Here is a 20395-nt window from a genome sequence, read left to right as displayed (position 1 = left end):
CCAAACCTGTACTCTTCGCTCCTCACCCCCTGCTGCATGCAGTTCATTCAGCCAACTGAATCAGGTGTAGGTTCTTCTCCACCCCCATTATCTTCCAGAGTAATGCAGTAGTTTCCTAAGCCACCCTCACCTCTCTTCCTTCTGTCTTCCATTCTGCCACCAGAGTGGTCCTTCTAAAATGTCCTACATTGCCTGGGACTTCCCTGGAGGTGCAGCGGTTAAGAATCCGCCTGCCAGTGGGGGACAGGGGTTCGAGCCCTGGTCCGGGAAGATCCCACATGTTGCGGAGCAGCTAAGCCTGTGCGCCAAAACTACTGAGTCTGCGCTCTAGAGCCCACGAGCCACAACTACTGAGCCCGCGTGTCTAGAGCCTGTGCTCTGCAACAAGAGAAGCCACCGCAATGAGAAGCCTGCGCACTGCAACGAAAAGTAGCCCCCGCTCATCGCAACTAGAGAAAGCTCGCGCGTAGGATAAACTTCAGACTCTTAATGTGCATCCAAAACTCTCCACGGCTTAGCTTCTTCCCCTTGTCAAGAATTTTCTTTGCCCTTTCCTCAAACCAGTCTTAGTTTCCAGCTGTAACAAATTATTTGTAGTTTCTCTAATGTGCCCAACTGTTTCAATTTTCCTGCTGGTACATTTTGTTTCAAGTTTAGAATCACCTGTTATCTGTCTTTAAAGATGCTACCCTTCCTTCAAAATCCACCTCATATCACAGTCTATATAAAGGTAGCTCTGCCCACTCTTCCGCTGTAGATTTAGTTGATCCCTTTTCTTTTGTGTTACTACCATTCCTCTACTATAGCACTTACACCAGTGAGCCCTTCAGGGCAGTAACTGCGCCATTCCATCTTTGTATTCCCAGTACCTAGCCCAATAATTGGCACATAGTCAGAGCTTAATCATTGTTAGTGAGTTTGATTTTGGATATATGGCATTTAGGATAACTGTGGGGCATCCACATGGAGAAATGTTCTGTCGGAGGAGAGTGGTAGCAGTGGCTGTTACTGGCTTTAAAGTAATCCTTTTAACTCTGAATGAGAATTATGTAAGCACAGAATGGTAAAGTAAGAAAAATGTTGGGTAGGACGCCCATTTAGGGAGTAAGTAGAGGAAAAGAAGCCAGAAAAAAAGAATTAGGAAGAAGTTGCCAAGAGCAGAAGGATGGAGCCTGGCACATAAAACATCCCTTTTTAGATGCCTAAAAAAACAAGCATAATGATGTCTAGAGATGCTGTAACCAAGTTAGTCAAACCTTTCAGACTTTATCCTGTGTATAGCTGAACTTCTAACCTAAAATGAGTCATTCTGTTTGTAACCTGCTTTTCACGCTTGATTTCATTTCCGGAAACATTTTCAAGTGAATGTTTTCCTACATTATTTTTAATAGCATCCCACTGTAGGACCTGTTAACTTTTCTATACAGTGTTCCCCAAAGTTAAAATGGGGAGGGGAGAAGAGCCTATCAAATTAGGAAGCCCTCATGGAGCCTCGGAGGGGTGTGGGCATGGAGGGATGGGAAAGCGAGTACAGACTTCCTCGGGCGGAGGCTGGGCCGGGGGCCTGTGGGTCGCGGGGCCGCCGGCTGGGGCGCCGCGGAGCGAGAGGAAGGGGCGGCGCGGGGCGGCGCGCAGCGGTTACTCAGGGCGGGCCGTTCAAACCGAAGAAGGGAAACGTGGCGGCCCCACACGAAGCTGGCGTGGGGGTTGCCATAGCCTGGCGTCGCTGAAGGCGAGGCCGCGGCTCCTCCCCTGCGCTCCAGAGGCAGCCGCCTCGGTCCTCGCCCGCCCGTCGACCCCGTGGGTGCGGCCGCCCCGGGTCTCCAGGTGGGCGGGAGCGGGGGACGCCAGGTGTGTGCGGGCTGGGCGGCCTCCGGGCTTCCCTGGCCCCGCGACCGCTCTCGCTCTGCTTCCTGGGTGCCGGGACTAGAGAGGCGCCCCGACGCCGTTCACTTTCCCCTCGCTCTGCTCCAGGAGACGGCCCACCCTCCCTCAGCCCGTGGGTGGCTTCCTGGGCCCTGGGGCCAGGCCGGGCCTCCCTCCGACAGCCTGGCCTGGGGAGGGTCCGCGGAGGGACGAGAGGGGCCGATTGACGCCTTGCGGAGACCGTTAACCACCCACCCGCCGACTGCTCCTGGGGGAGGAGATGACCGCGCTGCAGCTTACACTGCATCTCAGAAACCCCAATTTGGGAAGTTTCCTCCATTCCAAGGCTAGCTGGAGAAAACAAAGATATTAAAATTACTGTTGTCCGGAAAGCTGGAGGAAATTCAAAATGATTTAGGCCTTTTCAAGTGTTAGAACTAATCCCTGTAGCATGTACTTCACGTATACAAATTTTAGCCGGTATCGTGCTACTGCACGTTTTAATGAATTGTTCAAATTAAAATTTTCTCTTTAAGTGGTATTACTTTGGCACGAATTTTAAAGGCAGAGTGAGAAATTTCCTTTTTTGGAAGCCTACATAACGTTGACGTCTAAGAACTCAAGCTTTACTGATGGTAAGATTTTACACTTTAACAAATGAAGGACATTTGGTTATAATTTGTTATCATATTGTAAGTACTTCATTGAGTTAATCAGTTCTTTTTTTTTTTTTAAGAGCGCTATAGAGATAAGTGTTCTCAATCCTTATCAGGAGTCTGGTTTTAAAAAACGAATATTGAAGAGGCTTGTTTGATTCATCAGTGAACTGTTGAATCAGTAAAATTGAACAAGTCAACAGGCGTTCCACGATTTTGCATAAATAATTTTAAATTTAAAGTTTGAATAACCACATTTTGTTTGAGACCAATGTCTTGGGTTGAAAATGATGAAAGGTGAAAAAAATGATGACATCAGAGAAAGCACGGTGGAAGCAACTTCAAATGCGTAGATGAACAGAAAAAATTAGGAAGTTTTTTGTATGTTTAAAGCAACCGGTTTATGGTTTTTAGCAGGGAGAGGATGATCTCTGCACCCCTACTCTTGTTTCTAACAATTTGCCTCTCAGATTCCCAAATTCTAGCATGGTGAGACACCTAGTGGTGAAGTAGCAGAATAGTTACATTTGTTGCAACTTTAAAAAAAAAGGCTGGGACCTAACTTTACCAAATGAGTGAAAACTGTTAACTTAATAGAGTGATTCTCAGAGAGGGGGAAATATTCGTGGATGGAGGTGTAATTTGAAAACACATTCTATCTTATTAACTTAATATTTTGAAAACAAATTGTTTAAAAATAAAATATGAATTATAGAAAGCAAAGTTTGATAATTTTGGCTGGTAAGCATGTACGGAAGAGAGCAGTGATTGTCACAATCTGAGGGAATCTAAATCAGAAGAGAACATGTGTGAGATTTACCAAAACGGAATATAGGTTTTAAAGACTGAAAAACACCTAGATACTTTGCCCAGTAATAATGATCTCCTAATGATCATTACACCATAAAGAAACTATTTGGTTTTGTGGTTATTGTAGCAATTTTTTTAAGCTCATTCATTTACATATTTAACTGATGTAACTTAAGCATAAATAAATTACTTTCCCATTATACTCAACTAAAATACATCTTCCCAGGATCTTTTTAATAGAGAAGAATCGTGTACTTGGCCTGGAGAAAACTTTGAAAGAATGACAATTTTCTTAGTGTCCCTTGAATAGTCTGCAGAAATATATGCTATGATAACTTTCTTATCTTTTCTTCTTATACTTTGAGCTAAGATGTAATTCAAGTTTCCACAAAGAAGGAATGCAATGATATAGTTGAAAAGGTGAAAGAGTAAAGTATTTCCTTAAAAACAAATGAGTGAAGTATTTCCTAGTGTCATTCCTTACAAATATAATAACTGAATCACATTTCTTCTTTAAGGAATATACTTGAATTCTTTATTTGCAATTTCAAGAATATTATAAAGGGTGGGTTTCCCCCAAATAGAAAATATTTAGAAGATGAGGCATGAATGAGTATAACTTGCCAGGTTTGACATGGCCGTGTATCTGTGGGGCAGGGGTTCATTTTGGCTAACTCAAGAATGTGTTAGTAATTTATTAGTGAGCCAAAGAGTCTTTGCAAAGGTGAAAGTCTGCCAATTTAGACCTTGTGAATGGTCAGGAGGACTGAGTTTCTGAGACAGGCCCGTGTTACAAGTATAAATGACATTATCCTAGAGTTGTTTAGCCATATTGCAGTTTAGTCTAGTGGCAGCACTTACGTGACACATTTCCCAAATACATGTTTAAAAATCAGCATATAGTTTTTTTTTTAAGCAGCTTTATTTACATCGCAAAATATCGAAAGGAAATATCCAACTGACAAAATATAGGTCAGCACAAATAAGCTAGAATATTAAAACTACAATAATGTACTTTAGCGCTGTAAAAGTCATAAAGTAATAAAATCATCTAAAAATGATGCCATGAGATTTTTTTTTTCTCAAGTGTAGTTCAAGAAAATATTTGTGCATGGTGCCTAGACTATGCTTAGTCAGGTAATCTGTGAATATTTATTTCCTGGAAATTTTGGTCTTCGCGATGTTAAAACATTGTTTTATGTAAGAGACACATGAGTATAGTGTAATTTGTTTTTTAAAGTAACTTTTTTATTGCCATACAATTTTCCATTATTATTTGTGCTCATAACAAGTAATGTATTTTGGTGTAAGCCGCCAGACTGTTCATTTCAAAGGAAGAATAAAATTTGTTTTCACTTTGTAGAAACAGATTTTGAAGATGTCAGAAAGGCATTCAGGTCAAGCTGGCACTAGAGCAGGAAATGAGGTGGACTCTCCTATTGTCAACATCAAGTCGTCCAGCTTTGGAGACTTTTGTTCCACATCTTCATTTCAAGATAGTGGCTACAGTGAGCTGTTAAAATCGTGCAGCTTTGATAATACAGATAAAGAATCATTTGGAAAGAAAGAAAGAGGCTCAACTTTAATCCATGAACATCCTGAAACTTCAAGTCTGGCCTTAACACATAGTTTAGAGTCTCCCACTCAAAGAAAGAGATTTGTCTTCCCCAGGAAGGAAAAGGATAAAACCCCAGACCTTTGTGAAACTCCTAAAGTCAGTGGAAAAAAATTTTTACTGCGCAGAAGATTGGACGTATCTTTCTCTCTTCTAAAGGGGGACTTTGAATCACAAAATAGTTCTCTCGAAAGTAGTACAAGCCAAGTTCCTAATTTAGAAAAAAATATTCCAAGCAGTGCTTCAGGTTTCCCAAGGCAAAATAATTTTAGTTCTTTAGTTACTAGCACTTTGAAAACAGAAGAAGCGACTTCCAGCAGTCAAAAATTGAGACTTAATTTTTCTCAACAGAAGACGTCCACAGTTGATGATTCCAAAGATAACTGTAGCCTATTTGAAGTTGAATGTATATCTCCAATTCAAGGCAATAGTTTTAAAGACTCTATCACACATGACTTTAGCGACAGCAGTCTATGTATTAATGATGAGAATACATATCCTGAACTTCTGGGCTCTTCGGTCAGTAGAACAACTTGTGGAACAGATGAGGACATATTTGTGACTCCAATAAGTAATCTTGTAGCAAATGTTAAATTTAATGTAAGTCAAAGGCTTTCTCCTTTAGGTGAAGTGAGACGCAATATTTCAACACCTGAAGACAGTGGCTTTAACTCACTTTGCTTGGATAAATCAGAAGATTCCCTCACTGACCAAGAGGGCTCTTTCCAAGAACTGCTTCAGAAACACAAGGGAACTCTCAAAGTCAGGGACACGGTAAGAAGATCAAGGCGTCTTGGAAGATTAAGAAGACTGTCCACCCTTAGGGAGCAAGGCTCACAATCTGAGACAGAAGAAGAAAAGCAGCCCAACCTCTCTGGCTCTGAATCAACACCAGTGGCCACTTCAGACATCTCAGAGAGTCAGCCAAGCAGTGACAGTAAGAGTGGGGATTTGAGTTTAAGCTTTAAGAATTTATCAAAGACCCCAGCCTTGCAGTTAGTGCATGAGCTCTTTATGAAAAGCAAAAGGAAAAGACTCCAGCAAAGCGGTGCACGTGAATTGTTAGAAGAAAGGGACGGGGGGAAAATAGCTGTACTACAGCGTGTACTTGCAGGCCTGATTGGCAAGAAAATGGGTATAGAAAAACTGGACATCTTAACAGAATTAAAATACAGAAACTTAAAGCATGTTCTTGCTATGGTTTTAGATTCCTTGGCTGCAGAAAGCCTATGCAGGTAAGAAATTTTTTTTTTCTGAAATAAAACTGCCTTTTATCACTTTTTTTTTTTAAGTTGGAAAGCTTTTCTGTTAGTTGAGTACTTTTTTTTGAAATTTTGTTTTAGCATCTCTATCTTGGATACTTTATATTTTGTCAAAGGTGGTTTAGTGAAATTCTTCAGTGTCTCAGAAATTTCACAGAAATTTCAGTATATTGAATGTCGCTTCATAAGTAAAGAGAAACGAAGTCACATATATAGGAGTATTGAGGGTAGGAACTAGAGTTACAAGACTAAAGAGAGACTGTGTTTATACTGGCAATTTTGCGAAGTGCAGGACTATCAGAAGACAAGGCCCTTGGGAATGCCGTGACCAGGAAGGAGGGAAGCCATGTGGAACAGGATTTTTGCAAGATCATGGTTGGGGAAGGACATGCAAGAGAGTTAGTGAGCCTCTTTTTCCATAGGTATGTGTGAAGAGTTGGGTTCATAGAATCCTTACTCTTTTATGGCCCCTTCTTCTATTAAAACCCTTCTTCACCTTTTCCCCATAAATTAAGTGTAGGCTATTGTAGAGAATTGTAGAATCTTATAGCTGGAAGTCTTCTGAAATGTCTAGTCCTATCATGTATTTTGCAGATGAGAAAACTGAGCTCCAGAGAAGTGATCTGCCAATGGTCACTCAAGGAGACAGAAACAGATCCAGGTCTACAGCTGAGCCCTCTGATTTCTAAGCCCATATTTTCCCAAAACTCTTATTAAGGTTTAAGTCCTTTCAGAATAGCCTTGATCAGGAATGTCTTTGGTGTAACCCAAGTAAGATGATAAGCGGATTAATGGCCTACATACATGTGCCTTTAAAAAAATGTTCAAATGAGATAAATTACTTGTTTAAAAAAATAAGGAGATGGCTGCGACATAGGAATTCTATTTTTATATGCTGGAGTATTTGGATACAGACCAGTTAGAATTAAAACTTGGGTGACTCTTTTGGGTGCTCGCTTGTAGGAACAAATGATATTCAGTCATATTTCAATAATTGCCTTTGCTGCCATCCCTCTAGATTTATAGTATTTGTATTGCAGAGTGCATGTATAATCTTGGCAGTGCTTATTCTTGGTAATATGAGAAATTACAGTAAGTTGAAATAGCTGAGGCAAATACCCAAACATGTATTTCATTTCTTCCCCATTAATGAGTGACTTTCTGCCTATATCTCTCCATCTATCTGATATAAGGCACATGTATCGGCTTAAGGAGAGGCAATGGCAATTGAAGTGGCCACGGTAACTGGAAGAATAGTAGTGTTGACAACTCAACTGTAACCTGGGGCCCTCCATAACCTTCTCCTGACCTCATTCACTTTGAGTGATTTGTTAAGTTAAAGTAATAAAAAAAGACCATATTAACAGTTGCAGGATTAGCTTTTCTTAATAATGAATGTAGTCCAAGTTATTGATAAATAAGCAATCACTAGACATAAATTGTGTTTTTCTTTAGCTGCTTGAGTCTTATAAACTTTGGTTTATAAAATAGGAACTTTGTAGTGCTACCCACAATAATGTTTATTACAGCTGACCCTTGAACAGCCAGAGATTAGGGGCGCTGACCCTCTGCCATGCAGTCTAAAAATCTTTGTATAATTTATAGTCAGCTCTCCATATCCGAGTTTCCTCCGTATCCGCGGTTCGGCATCCCTGGATTCAACCAACCAGTCTGTGTAGTATTTACTATTGAAAAAATCCACCTGTAAGTGGATCCGATCCACAGAATTCAAACCCATGTTGTTCAGGGATCAACTGTATTTGGCACTTAGTACTTCCAATAAAGGGCTGATTGCTTTTGTGTTTATTTAATCAAAGTGACAGAAATTTGTTAAATACAATAATAGGAGAAATTTATAGAATCTCTTGCACTACAGTTGATAATCATTTGCTGCATGTCATGTTCCAAATTTTTAATCTTAGTGTCATGTCTAAGTTAAATCCTCTTAATCAGCCTCACAGTGGACTCATTTGGGTTTATATATGAAACTTTGTTTTTTCCTTAACCATTTATGAGATTGTAATCTGTCAATATGATGCTGGCATATTTTAATAGGTATTCTTTCACAACTATGCAGATCAAGTCATATTTTTAATGTAAAATTTTAGCTTTAAATAAACTATCCAAAATCTTTAAAATGACTTTTTCTTATTGTCATGTGTGAAAAATATTAATTCTGTGGAATATATACAATATAAGGACTGATCTTTTTGTTACAGTATTTGGAAAGTGAGCAAAAATTGGCGTGAAATTATTATTCAAGATAAAAAAGCAAATCAGAGGAGGAAATTTCATATCACACAACTGAAAACAGATACTGAGGTAATGTATATAATACTATTCTAAAATGGATTTGTATAAATATCTAATAATCCCATATGGCTGGACAACCTCATTTGGTTTTCCTGCTATCTTTTAACCTTTCCATTTACCAACATTGACTCATAAACTCTTTTTTTGTTTGTTTTTGGCTGTGCCACGTGGCTTGTGGAATCTCAGGGATTGAGCCTGGGCCACGGCAGTAAAAGCCTGGAATCCTAACCACTAGGCCACCAGGGAACTCATGCACTCATAAACTCTTTATTTTTCCCAAACTCCATCTCTACCCAGTGCATCAGTGGAGTAGCCTAACTGACATCAAGAACATCTTACTGGGTTTTGTTGTTAAGTGTGTATGCTGTTAGCAGTATTTGAATACCATTTGAATAGGATATGCTGGACCCTATTCATAGTTAGACATCCTTATAGCATTTTCCCATCCAGTCTTTTGAGTAGATACTACATGCAGTTGCTCAGATTACAATGTGAACATTTGTGACGTGATCCCTTGCTTTCCTGGCACTCATACCCAGTGCCAGTGGGTGATACCCAGTGAGTGATAGTTATAAACAGGTGATTACAGTACAGGTGTGTTAGAGGAAGCCCAGAGTTCTCTCTATTGAACATTTAAAAGGAGTGGGGATCAAGAGGAGGAAAAAATGCATCTCAGCTGAGAGCTGAATAACGAGTTAGGGAAGGTGTTTCAGCAGAGGGAATAGCATATATGGAGGCCTGGAGGTGAGTGAGCATGGCAGATTGGTACTTGTAAGACATCATAACTTGTGCTCTCTTGAAGATTTGAGGTCCAGCTTTGAAGTTACAAGAAAAGTTTTACAGAAGCTGATTAATTCTTTCTGGGGATACTACTTTGTATAACAGGCATCTGATGACTCTGGCACCCATATTTACTGTATATTCAACTTTTAGACCTTTCTTAGGCATCAATACCAAAAGAAACTCTGAGAATTAACTTTCTTATTCTTGTTCTAGTAAAAAGTGTTTAATAACATAAGTAAATTTATAATTTGGTGAAATATAATAACTGAGATGAAGCATGGTATAAACTAATATGAACACCTAGATACAGATTGGGGAGTTTCTCATTCCAAGGAAATATTAGGGACCGCTATTAACTAAAGTATTGACTTTCTATTTTATTTGAAGAAACGTTTTACCTTCTCACCTATAATAATCCTTCACGACTGACTCACGGCTCTTGGCTACTGCTGCAGCTGCTGGCTCTGGGAGCTTATAATACTGAAGATATAAATTTCCTTCTTAACATATCTTTTTAGAGTGGCTCCCTACATGCTAAGGACAGACCAAAAGCACATTTTTAAGCAAGTACCCATTAATATTAAACTTTTAGCTCCATGTACTCCTTACATCCTATGTGGAAGAAACATGTTGTATTGGTAAGCCTTTGGGTAGTTCTAGATAAAGCATTCTACCCTCATATCCTAGCCACCAATTTTTTTTTTAACTTGGTTTCTTAAAGGACTGTACTTTTTCCTTACTTGAGTATTTTCCTTTATTCTGATTTGCTTTAAATTTTTTTTTCAGTAGACACAGTACATGGTTTAAAACATCAAATTGCACTTTAAGGCTTATAAGAAAGCACATATTCTCCTGCCCTTCCTACTCTTGATTCTTGCCCCATCGAGGCAATCACTTTTTAGTTGTTCCTTTTGATATTTACCTCCATATTTCTGAATGGCATGCCTTTACTGCTGTTTCTTCTTTTGTTTTTTTCTATAGAGGGACTAGGTGAGTTCTCTAACCTCTCACCACTACCTATCTACCCACCTCTCCCTCTGAAGTCCTTTCTCCTATCTTATGAATGTAACTACACCATTGTTTGGGAGCAAATTAGAATTAGGTGCTGACATTATTAAGACTGCGTTGAGATTCTTATGACTTTTTGACAGCTGTGACATGTAGTACAGTATGATTATACCTGTTATACCTTTTTTCCTCAGAGTTAATAATTGCCCAGTTTCTTTCTTTCTTTTCTTCTTCTTTTTTTTTTTTTTTGCTTATTGTTTCTCTATACAGATCCCTGACTCATCTCCTGTTATCCACCAGAACTGGAAATCTCCTCTTAACTCTGAATGTATCAGGTATTCTACCTGTTCCCTCTTTTCCTCAGAGACATCCTTCCAGATGCCTTTTGCCCTCCTCTTCTGAAATGGACTGGTTGCTTTCTACCTGAACTATCCTAATGTATATCATTAACCAAAACAGAAAAATTATAAAACAAAGTTGTTTGGTGGTTTTCCTCATACTTGTATAGTGTCACTGAAAGCCCTTTATATGTAAAAATTAAAACGCACACACCAGCTATGTGTGATAGGATCTCTATTTAATCTGTTTGCTTTGCAGCAGTGAGAATGACCATTAAAATCAGAATATCATACTTTTTCCATTGAATTTCTTAATTTACTGTAGTCTTCACTGTTTTCTTATAATCATGGAAATGAACATCAGTAAGGTGACTCCCCTGTCACATTTAAATATATTCTGGTAACGTGATGGAGACTATATTTTGAACCATGTTGGTGCTCATGAATGCGTGCCTTTGTTGACTGCTTGACCTTATACTGTTCAGAGATAGTAGCACACATTTTAAGCTCCAACAGGGCAGGGATTCGACTGTTTTATTCACTCGACACCTAGTAGATGTTTTATGAATGTTTGTTAAATGAATGAATGTTTCTTCTGTGGATGAAATTTGCTTCAACAACATATCTCTATTCATTTTTTGGTGCATGCAGCATCACTGTGTTTGCCAACTGCATCGAAATCCAATGGGTGTCTTCTTTTAGTATGCTCTTGTGTCATACGCTTCTAGCTTAGGCTGCAAATCATTTATAAAGTGTAACATAAAGAGATGTATTGAGTCCTTGAATAAGTTCAACTGTATTAATTCTAATTTCTGAAAACCAATATTCATCCATCACACTTATGCATATGTTGTTAAACTGTTAATGGCATAATTTTTCATGGCCAGCTAACTTCATTCCTATACTTATCCTACTGTCATTTCTCATATTTTTAACTCTCCCCATTTAGGAGCCAACTCTGGCAAAAGGAGACTATCAAGGGAGAGGAAACACAATTATAGTTGGACACTTAAGGAAATTCACCTGTAGTACATTTTATTTTGATAATTGGTTACAAATGCCAATTTGTTAAAAAAAAAAACTTATTATTTTTTCTCATTCCCAACCTTAACAAAATAGAAGGCTATAAGGATTATTCATTGAAAATATTTCTTGGCTAAATATTTGAGTAATGTGGAAATCCAGTTCAAATAAGAGACATTTTTTTTCTCCTTTTAAAATATCAAAGCTGTTTAAAACTCAAGTGTAAAAATTAATCAAGCATTGCAAGTATCTGGTATTTGTATAAACCAGCCAAACAAATTGGGTTTCATGGTCTAACCAGGCCCATTATTTTTCTGACATACGGCTAAGGTAAGAAACCTTCAAAGAATTCCATGATGTCCCATAGTAAGCTTTGATTCACCTCCTCTTACACCTTGGCCTAAAAGGGGACTTGGTAAACTCTGATCTGTGGGCCAAATCCTGTCCATCACCTGTGTTTTTAAAGTAAGTTTTATTGGAACACAGCCCTGCTCCTTTCATTTACATATATCCATAGCTGTGTTTGCTAAAACAACAATTAAGTAGCTTGTAACTATCTGGTCCTTTTCAGGAAAAGTTTGCAAACCCACGCTCTAAACAGAAAAATAACCAAGCATGCAAACTTAAAGCTAGCATTTATTGTCTTAATTTTTTCTTTTTCTTTTCCTTTGACTTTTAAATGCTAGATGAGAGGGTTTTTTTTTTTTTTTTTTTTTCCTTTTTTCTAAAAAGGAAAGGTTTAGGGAGAAAATTCCAGTAGTGTAAAACCACTTCCAAACATTTAAATACATGTGCATCAGAAAGCTGTCCTGGAACTTTTGATATTACAGTGTTGACCCCTCTTGTCTTTTACCACAGGGGGCTATATTAAATGTTGATGATGCTGCCACTCGGCTCCATCTTTTAAATCGATCAGCTTTAAGATCTGTGCAAGCACAGGCTAGGACACCAGGTTTTCAGAAAGAACAAGTTTCAACATTTTCTCCTTGGGGAGAAGTTTTGACACCTATAGCGAGTTCTTCTGTTACTCACTTAAGTAGTAAACAGGAAGAATACGTTAAGGTGAGTATCATAAGTTATTAAATATTTACAGATTTTGAAATAAAGCAATTCTCTATGCGAAAATGGAAGATTTAGTTTGTGTGCTTTTACTACAGGTTGCCAAAACACTTTTTATTGATGAAGCATTAAAACCTTGCCCAAGGTGCCAATCCCCTGCTAAGTACCAGCCTTATAAGAAAAGGGGACTATGTAGCAGCACAGCCTGTGGTTTTGACTTTTGTGTGTTATGTTTGTGTGCTTATCATGGGTCTGAAGAATGTAGTAGAGGAGCAGCAAAGCCAAGAAATAGAAAAGATGCTCTTCCAGGAAGTGCCCAGAGTAAGCGGAATTTAAAACGCCTCTAAAGAGACTTCACATATAAAAGAAGGACATTTTGTTTGGCTTAAAATTATGAATATTTTGAAAGCATGCAAGTCTTCCCATCAATGACAGATGATGATTTATTTCCTACTTTGTATATATTGTGATCCATGTCATTGTATGTTTTCTTTAAAGTAGTGAGCTTTGAAAAAATCTTATTTTACAATGTCATTTTTACTCATTTTAATAATTTTGTGTTTTTAAATAAAGAATTTTCAGTGTTATATATATGTATTTAACTGTTTCATGTAACATTTAAAAATTGTGCATTTCATCACTATGTGTTGAAATGTTCTTCGATTACTTTTCAAAAGTAGTTTTCCAAATAGTATTAAAAATTCTGAACTTGAGATAGATGGCCTTATAGATTTCAAAATCTTTGAATATTTGACTGAAATGAAATGTAAATAAAATGTTTTCAGAAGTTCTGTTGAATTTATAATCTCAGTCTTTCTCTTAATTTAATTAATGTCATATTTGGGCAGACTTCTGGTTAAATAAAATTTACTTAATATTGATAACTAAGATGTAAAAAGTAAATTATTAGATATATGTGGTTATTCACCATGAGAGTCTTAGGTAATAAACACCCAGAAGCCACACGTAAGTTTCCTTTACCTTGTTACACGTGAAATTGTCAGTAGTGCAATGTAGAAATCTGGAATCCTATCTCTGGTCCATGAGGAGGCACTTTGTATACTGCAGTCACATTGCCCTCTCAGTGTGTCACATTTGTCATCTTATGGTTGCTCAGTCCATTAAGAAAGTAGTATTTTATTTCACTCTGGTGGTGAAAAAGAAGATTTTACCACATTTAGTTTTAGAAATCAATAATCGACATGTGTTCCTCTCTACTGAAGGAACTGTTAAACGATGGAAGTTCAATTAAAAAAAAAATTTCTGGCTTTAAATTGGGATGAGTATTGTAATAAAGTCAATATGAGTGAAATAGTATAAGGACTTAATACCACATATTTAAATGAGTTTACAATAAAAATAAAACTTTCTGAAGACAAAAGATCAGAGTAGAAATTCAAAAGTTAATGAGTGAAGCTAATTCCAAACTTCTTATTGGTAGGTTTTACATTTGTGATGAGTTCAAGAGGTAGGTAGGTTAACTGGAAGAAAATCATATGGTATTCATGAATAACTTTATTAAAGTCTCCAGATATCCAGAAAATAATCATCATTATTCTAATTGTTGTAAATTATTATGTATTATAGTAACTGGCTGGTGCAGCTACCCTAGCTGTATGTTCCAATAGCGTCCTGTGCTTCCTCTGTCGTGGCACTTAGTTTCACTTTGCTTAACTTGTTTTTTAATTTTCTTTCCTCATGAGACTGTAAGCTCTGTGAAGGCCTGTCATATTTGATTTAAATACCGTTGTATCCCTAACACCTAGCCTGGTACCAGGCAAGCAGCAGGTGCTCAGTAAATATTTATTGAATGAGTGGATTTTTTTTAGTGCTATCAGTGTTAACTTTTTATCCAAGTAAACCATTATAACGCTATCCTAATAATTTGTTAATTTTTAATGCTTGATTTCATTGATTAATGCTTGATTACATGAAAAAGTAGAATCTAAATGATTTTTTAAATTGATTTTAAACGTGTAATCTAATCAATAGATTTGTTTGGTCTACTCACTCTTTTAGCTGATTTTTCTTTAACTAGTTAGGGTGTAATGCAAGGAATACTAGGCCAGGAATCAAAAAGCCTGGGTTGGTATCCTGAACTACTTACTAGCTGTGCCCTTATGCAAGTCACTTATTGATTCTGAGTATATTTCTTTAACTATAAATAAGGGAAGTTAAAAGAAATGATGTATTGTGAAATTACCCTGTTAACACCAATCAGTGTTACTACACGTTTGGCTGTATGTGAATACAATAAAGTGAAATAACATTTGTGGGGATAGAGCATATGATCTTGATATCATTAACACTATGCTGAATGAAACTGTAAAGTCAACCTCTAACCTGCTTGTGAAAATTGTTTGGTTGGAAAAAAATTCAACAAACAATTAATTGAGCATTTGCTATGTCCAGGCACTGTTCTAAGTCCTTTACATGAGTTAACTCATTTATTCCTCAAAGCAACTCTATAATGCAGTTATCATTCCTTTTTTTTATCAGGAAACCAAGAATCAGGTTAAATAATCTAAAATCACACAGATAGCAAGTGTGGGGAGCCAGGATTCTAGCAAAGGTAGTCTGCCACTTGTATGTGACAAAACTCTTTGCAGAACCCTTGTTGATAAATTCAAGATGCATATAATTACCATGTCTTTAATGGAAGATTGTTTTGCCATTTAAGAAAAATCTTTTGGTATACCAGGAAAAAAATTCTAAGTTAGAACAATTATGCCTGAATAGAGTAGTTCCTTAGCTCATGAGTGGCTTAAACAACTATCTCATTTGATAAACTAAATGAACTGCATGAATACAATTATCTTGAGAACTCAGTTCCAGAGGAAGGCCACTGGTTCCATCCCAAGGTCTGTGTAATCTAAAGATACAAGGCATGAAGACAAGAATAAGTATTACCACATTCCAGTAATGACTACATTCTTATAGGTTCTGATTATTGTGTGAGAGTAAGTAAGAAGAAGAAGCTCACCGATCATTTCTTGATGGGACTACTCAGTTCCCAAGAAGATTCCAAAACAAGAGGAATGATTAAATTTGGCACTTTATTCTTCTGTTTCACTTCTTAATGAAGACATTAGGAAAATAATTAGTATTAATTCTGGGGAAAACCAATAAATTCTTTACCTTCTACTGATTTAGGATAACAGTCTCTGTCGTTTCCCCCTATTGTGTGCCCCCCTTGCAGCCTTGCTAGCAAGTGGGCAAGAATATTCTATTTGACTTCTACTTGATTCCAGGAATGACGGATATGTTTTTATTTTGACTCCCTAGTTTGGAAAAAAATGGTGATAAACTTGTGATAAGTCGTATAAAGTGAAACAACACTTTAAGAGCTATCTGATCATTTTATTATAGCATTTCTACGGGCGAAAATAATAGATTTTAAAATCTATTCCAGCTATTTTAAAGGCTTAATAAGGTCTTATGGAATTCTTATCAATAATTTAATGGTAGAAGTACTACTGAGAAAACTTTTTTTTTTTTTTTTTTTTTTTTTTTTGCTGTACGCGGGCCTCTCACTGTTGTGGCCTCTCCCGTTGCGGAGCACAGGCTCCAGACGCGCAGGCTCAGCGGCCATGGCTCACGGGCCCAGCCGCTCAGCGCCGGACCGGGGCACGAACACGTGTCCCCTGCATCGGCAGGCGGACTCTTAACCACTGCGCCACCAGGGAAGCCCGAGAAAACATTTTTGATACTTATGTAGCACTGCGTAAAGCTAAGTTTTTTAAATTACCTTTCCTCAATTTATGACACAAAGCAAAACCGTCAAAAACTTATGACTGAAAAAACTACTGAACATTTCTACATTTGATCTCTTATGTTCCTGGTTTGCATTAAGTTACTTATATGGATTTATTTTAAATTGTGTCTCTTAAAAATAGTATAATATATTAAAAGATGGAAATAAAATACCCATTATTGTTTCTGTGTGGAGGAGGGTAAATATTTCAAAGCTCACACTAAACATTCCACAAGGGGGCACCAAAGACTCATTTATGGTGATTTTGGCTCACCTTCAAAAAAAAGTAAATTTAGCTTTTATATATTTGATATTGATGTGGTGTGACACTGCCAGATAGGGGAAATGTTCCTTGACTTAATTTTTAAAGGGTATATAGAATAAATTTTGGTAATAGTTATTACTAAGAGTTGGTAATTAAAATACTTTAGCTGACTTGCAAGAGTGTACTGTTTTCCGGGATGACTTTTAGCAGAACACCTTGTTGGCAGCTGGGTCCGTAACTTGGCCATCTGTGTTCTCTTGCCCAATGGCTCTGCCATGCTGGCTCCTTCATCACAGACTGTGGAGCCAGAGGAGTGGAAGGAGCAGTAGAAACATGGAGGTGAGTGCTGATTATGAATGCTGATGGCATGCTACCAATTTTTTCCCTCTGGAATTCTCATTTCTGCAGAAAGATAGTGCTGGTTCAGGTCATAATCACATCCTGCCTAGATTCTGCTCAATGCCTCCTAACAGGTCTCTTTGCTTCTACTTTCTGCCCATCTGACTCTGTCCTAGTGTCCATTGCCAGGTTATTTGTACTAAAACATGGCTCCAATTATGTTGCTTCCTATTAAAGATGTGGCAGAATTTAGGATCTCCTAATGGTCCTAACTTTCTAGCAATCTCTCCCACCATTCCACTCTGTACACTTTCTTCCAGCCAAACCAGACTCCCTTACTGTTTTCTAAACTCCCCCTGTGCTTTCTCCTGCTTCTTCTCTCTCTTGCCACTCTAAATCCCATCAAATCCAGCTAATCCTTAGTTTCTTTCCATGAATCATTTTCTTTTTTTTCTTTTAACATCTTTACTGGAGTATAATTGCTTTACAATGGTGTGTTAGTTTCTGCTTTATAACAAAGTGAATCAGCTATACATATACATATATCCCCATATCTCTTAAACCAAACAAATAAGAAACCCACTCATTGTGCGTGGTGACATTGGTCTGCACCTTGCTTTTTCCTTATCTATCTCTTTTCCTTATCTATCACTGATACAGAGCTGCCTCATTCTTTTCACTAGCTGCCTGTGGTTGTACCATAATAGAACCCAAACCCGTCCAGATGGACAAATAGGTTGTTACTGAGCTTTTAGTCTTTGTTTTCTTTTTTAAAAATTTTTTAATTTATTTTTTTATACAGCAGGTTCTTATTAGTCATCAATTTTATACACATCAGTGTATACATGTCAATCCCAATCGCCCGATTCATCACAACACAACCCCAACCCCCGCTGCTTTCCCCCCTTGGTGTCCATACGTTTGTTCTCTACATCTGTGTCTCAATTTCGGCTCTGCAAACCTGTTAATCTGTACAATTTTTCTTTTTTTTTGGAATTTTCAACATTTATTTTTTACATCTTTATTGGAGTATAATTACTTTACAATGGTGTGTTAGTTTCTGCTTTATAACAAAGTGAATCAATTATACATATACATATGTTCCCATATCTCTTCCCTCTTGCATCTCCCTCCCTCCCACCTCTCTAGGTGGTCACAAAGCACCGAGCTGATCTCCCTGTGCTGTGCGGCTGCTTCCCACTACCTATCTATTTTACATTTGGTAGTGTATATATGTCCATGCCACTCTCTCTCTTTGTCCCAGCTTCCCCTTCCCCCACCCCATATCCTCAAGTCCATTCTCTAGTAGGTCTGTGTCTTTATTCCTGTCTTACCCCTAGGTTCTTCATGACCTTTTCTTCCTTAAATTCCATATACATGTGTTAGCATACGGTATTTGTCTTTCTCTTTCTGACTTACTTCACTCTGTATGACAGACTCTAGGTCCATCCACCTCATTACAAATAGCTCAATTTCGTTTCTTTTTATGGTTGAGTAATATTCCATTGTATATATGTGCCACATCTTCTTTATCCCTTCATCCGATGATGGACACTTAGGTTGTTTCCATCTCCTGGCTATTGTAAATAGAGCTGCAATGAACATTTTGGTACATGACTCTTTTTTGAATTATGGTTTTCTCAGGGCATATGCCCAGTAGCGGGATTGCTGGGTCATATGTTAGTTCTATTTGTAGTTTTTAAGGAACCGCCATACTGTTCTCCATAGTGGCTGTACCAATTCACATTCCCACCAGCAGAGCAAGAGTGTTCCCTTTTCTCCACACCCTCTCCTGCATTTATTGTTTCTAGATTTTTTGATGATGGCCATTCTGACTGGTGTGAGATGATATCTCATTGTAGTTTTGATTTGCATTTCTCTAATGATTAATGATGTTGAGCATTCTTTCATGTGTTTGTTGGCAGTCTGTATATCTTCTTTGGAGAAATGTCTATTTAGGTCTTCTGCCCATTTTTGGATTGGGTTGTTTGTTTTTTTGTTATTGAGCTGCATGAGCTGCTTGTAAATTTTGGAGATTAATCCTTTGTCAGTTGCTTCATTTGCAAATATTTTCTCCCATTCTGAGGGTTGTCTTTTGGTCTTGTTTATGTTTTCCTTTGCTGTGCAAAAGCTTTGAAGTTTCATTAGGTCCCATTTGTTTCTTTTTGCTTTTATTTCCATTTCTCTAGGAGGTGGGTCAAAAAGGATCTTGCTGTGATTTATGTCACAGAGTGCTCTGCCTATGTTTTCCTCTAAGAGTTTTATAGTGTCCGGACCTACGCTTGGGTCTCTAAACCATTTTGAGTTTATTTTTGTGTATGGTGTTAGGGAGTGTTCTAATTTCATTCTTTTACATGTAGCTGTCCAGTTTTCCAAGCACCACTTATTGAAGAGACTGTCTTTTCTCCATTGTATATCCTGGCCTCCTTTGTCATAGATTAGTTGACCATAGGTGCATGGGTTTGCCTCTGGGCTTTCTATCTTGTTCCATTCATCTATGGTTCTGTTTTTGTGCCAGTACCATATTGTCTTGATTACTGTAGCTTTGTAGTATAGCCTGAAGTCAGGGAGCCTGATTCCTCCAGCTGCATTTTTCTTTCTCAAGATTTCCTTGGCTATTTGGGGTCTTTTGTGTTTCCATACAAATTGTGAAATTTTTTGTTCTACTTCTGTAAAAAATGCCACTGGTAGTTTGATAGGGATTGCATGGAATCTGTAGATTGCTTTGGGTAGTATAGTCATTTTCACAATATTGATTCTTCCAATCCAAGAACATGGTATATCTCTCCAATTGTTTGTATCATCTTTAATTTCTTTCATCAGTGTCTTATAGTTTTCTGCATACAGATCTTTTGTCTCCCTAGGTAGGTTTATTCCTAGGTATTTTATTCTTTTTGTTGCCATGGTAAATGGGAGTGTTTCCTTAATTTCTCTTTCAGATTTTTCATCACTGGTGTATAGGAATGCAAAAGATTTCTGTGCATTAATTTTGTATCCTGCAACTTTACCAAATTCATTGATTAGCTCTAGTAGTTTTCTGGTGGCATCTTTAGGATTCTCTATGTATAGTATCATATCATCTGCAAACAGTGACAGTTTTACTCATTGTTTTCCAATTTGTATTCCTTTTATTTCTTTTTCTTGTCTGATTGCCATGGCTAGGACTACCAAAACTATGTTGAATAATAGTGGTGAGAGTGGACATCCTTGTCTCGTTCCTGATCTTAGAGGAAATGCTTTCAGTTTTTCACCATTGAGAATGATGTTGTTTGCTGTGGGTTTGTCGTATATGGCCTTTATTATG

At 37.7% G+C, this 20395-nt stretch overlaps 1 protein-coding gene across 1 annotated transcript; it reads left to right on the top strand.

Annotated features, from left to right (window-relative positions):
- The first annotated feature begins 1558 nt into the window (after positions 1-1558).
- Positions 1559-13655, top strand: FBXO43 (F-box protein 43). Its single transcript, XM_073794638.1, has 5 exons — positions 1559-2501; positions 4696-6182; positions 8429-8531; positions 12533-12736; positions 12832-13655. Exons 1-5 carry the CDS (start codon positions 2499-2501, stop codon positions 13078-13080), a joined length of 2046 nt encoding a protein of 681 aa, XP_073650739.1. The 5' UTR covers positions 1559-2498; the 3' UTR covers positions 13081-13655.
- Positions 13656-20395: the final 6740 nt, after the last annotated feature.

This window comes from Tursiops truncatus, chromosome 17 (genome assembly GCF_011762595.2).
Source record: "Tursiops truncatus isolate mTurTru1 chromosome 17, mTurTru1.mat.Y, whole genome shotgun sequence".
NCBI lineage: Eukaryota > Metazoa > Chordata > Mammalia > Artiodactyla > Delphinidae > Tursiops > Tursiops truncatus.
This window is presented reverse-complemented; position numbering and strand designations above follow the sequence as displayed.

What these genes read in the sequence shown, in the direction of transcription:
- FBXO43 (XM_073794638.1), top strand. An exon ending in GCTGCAGAAAGCCTATGCAG is followed by an intron (nt 6,183 to 8,428) that starts GTAAGAAATTTT and finishes TTTTTGTTACAG; the next exon opens with TATTTGGAAAGTGAGCAAAA. An exon ending in AACAGGAAGAATACGTTAAG is followed by an intron (nt 12,737 to 12,831) that starts GTGAGTATCATA and finishes CTTTTACTACAG; the next exon opens with GTTGCCAAAACACTTTTTAT.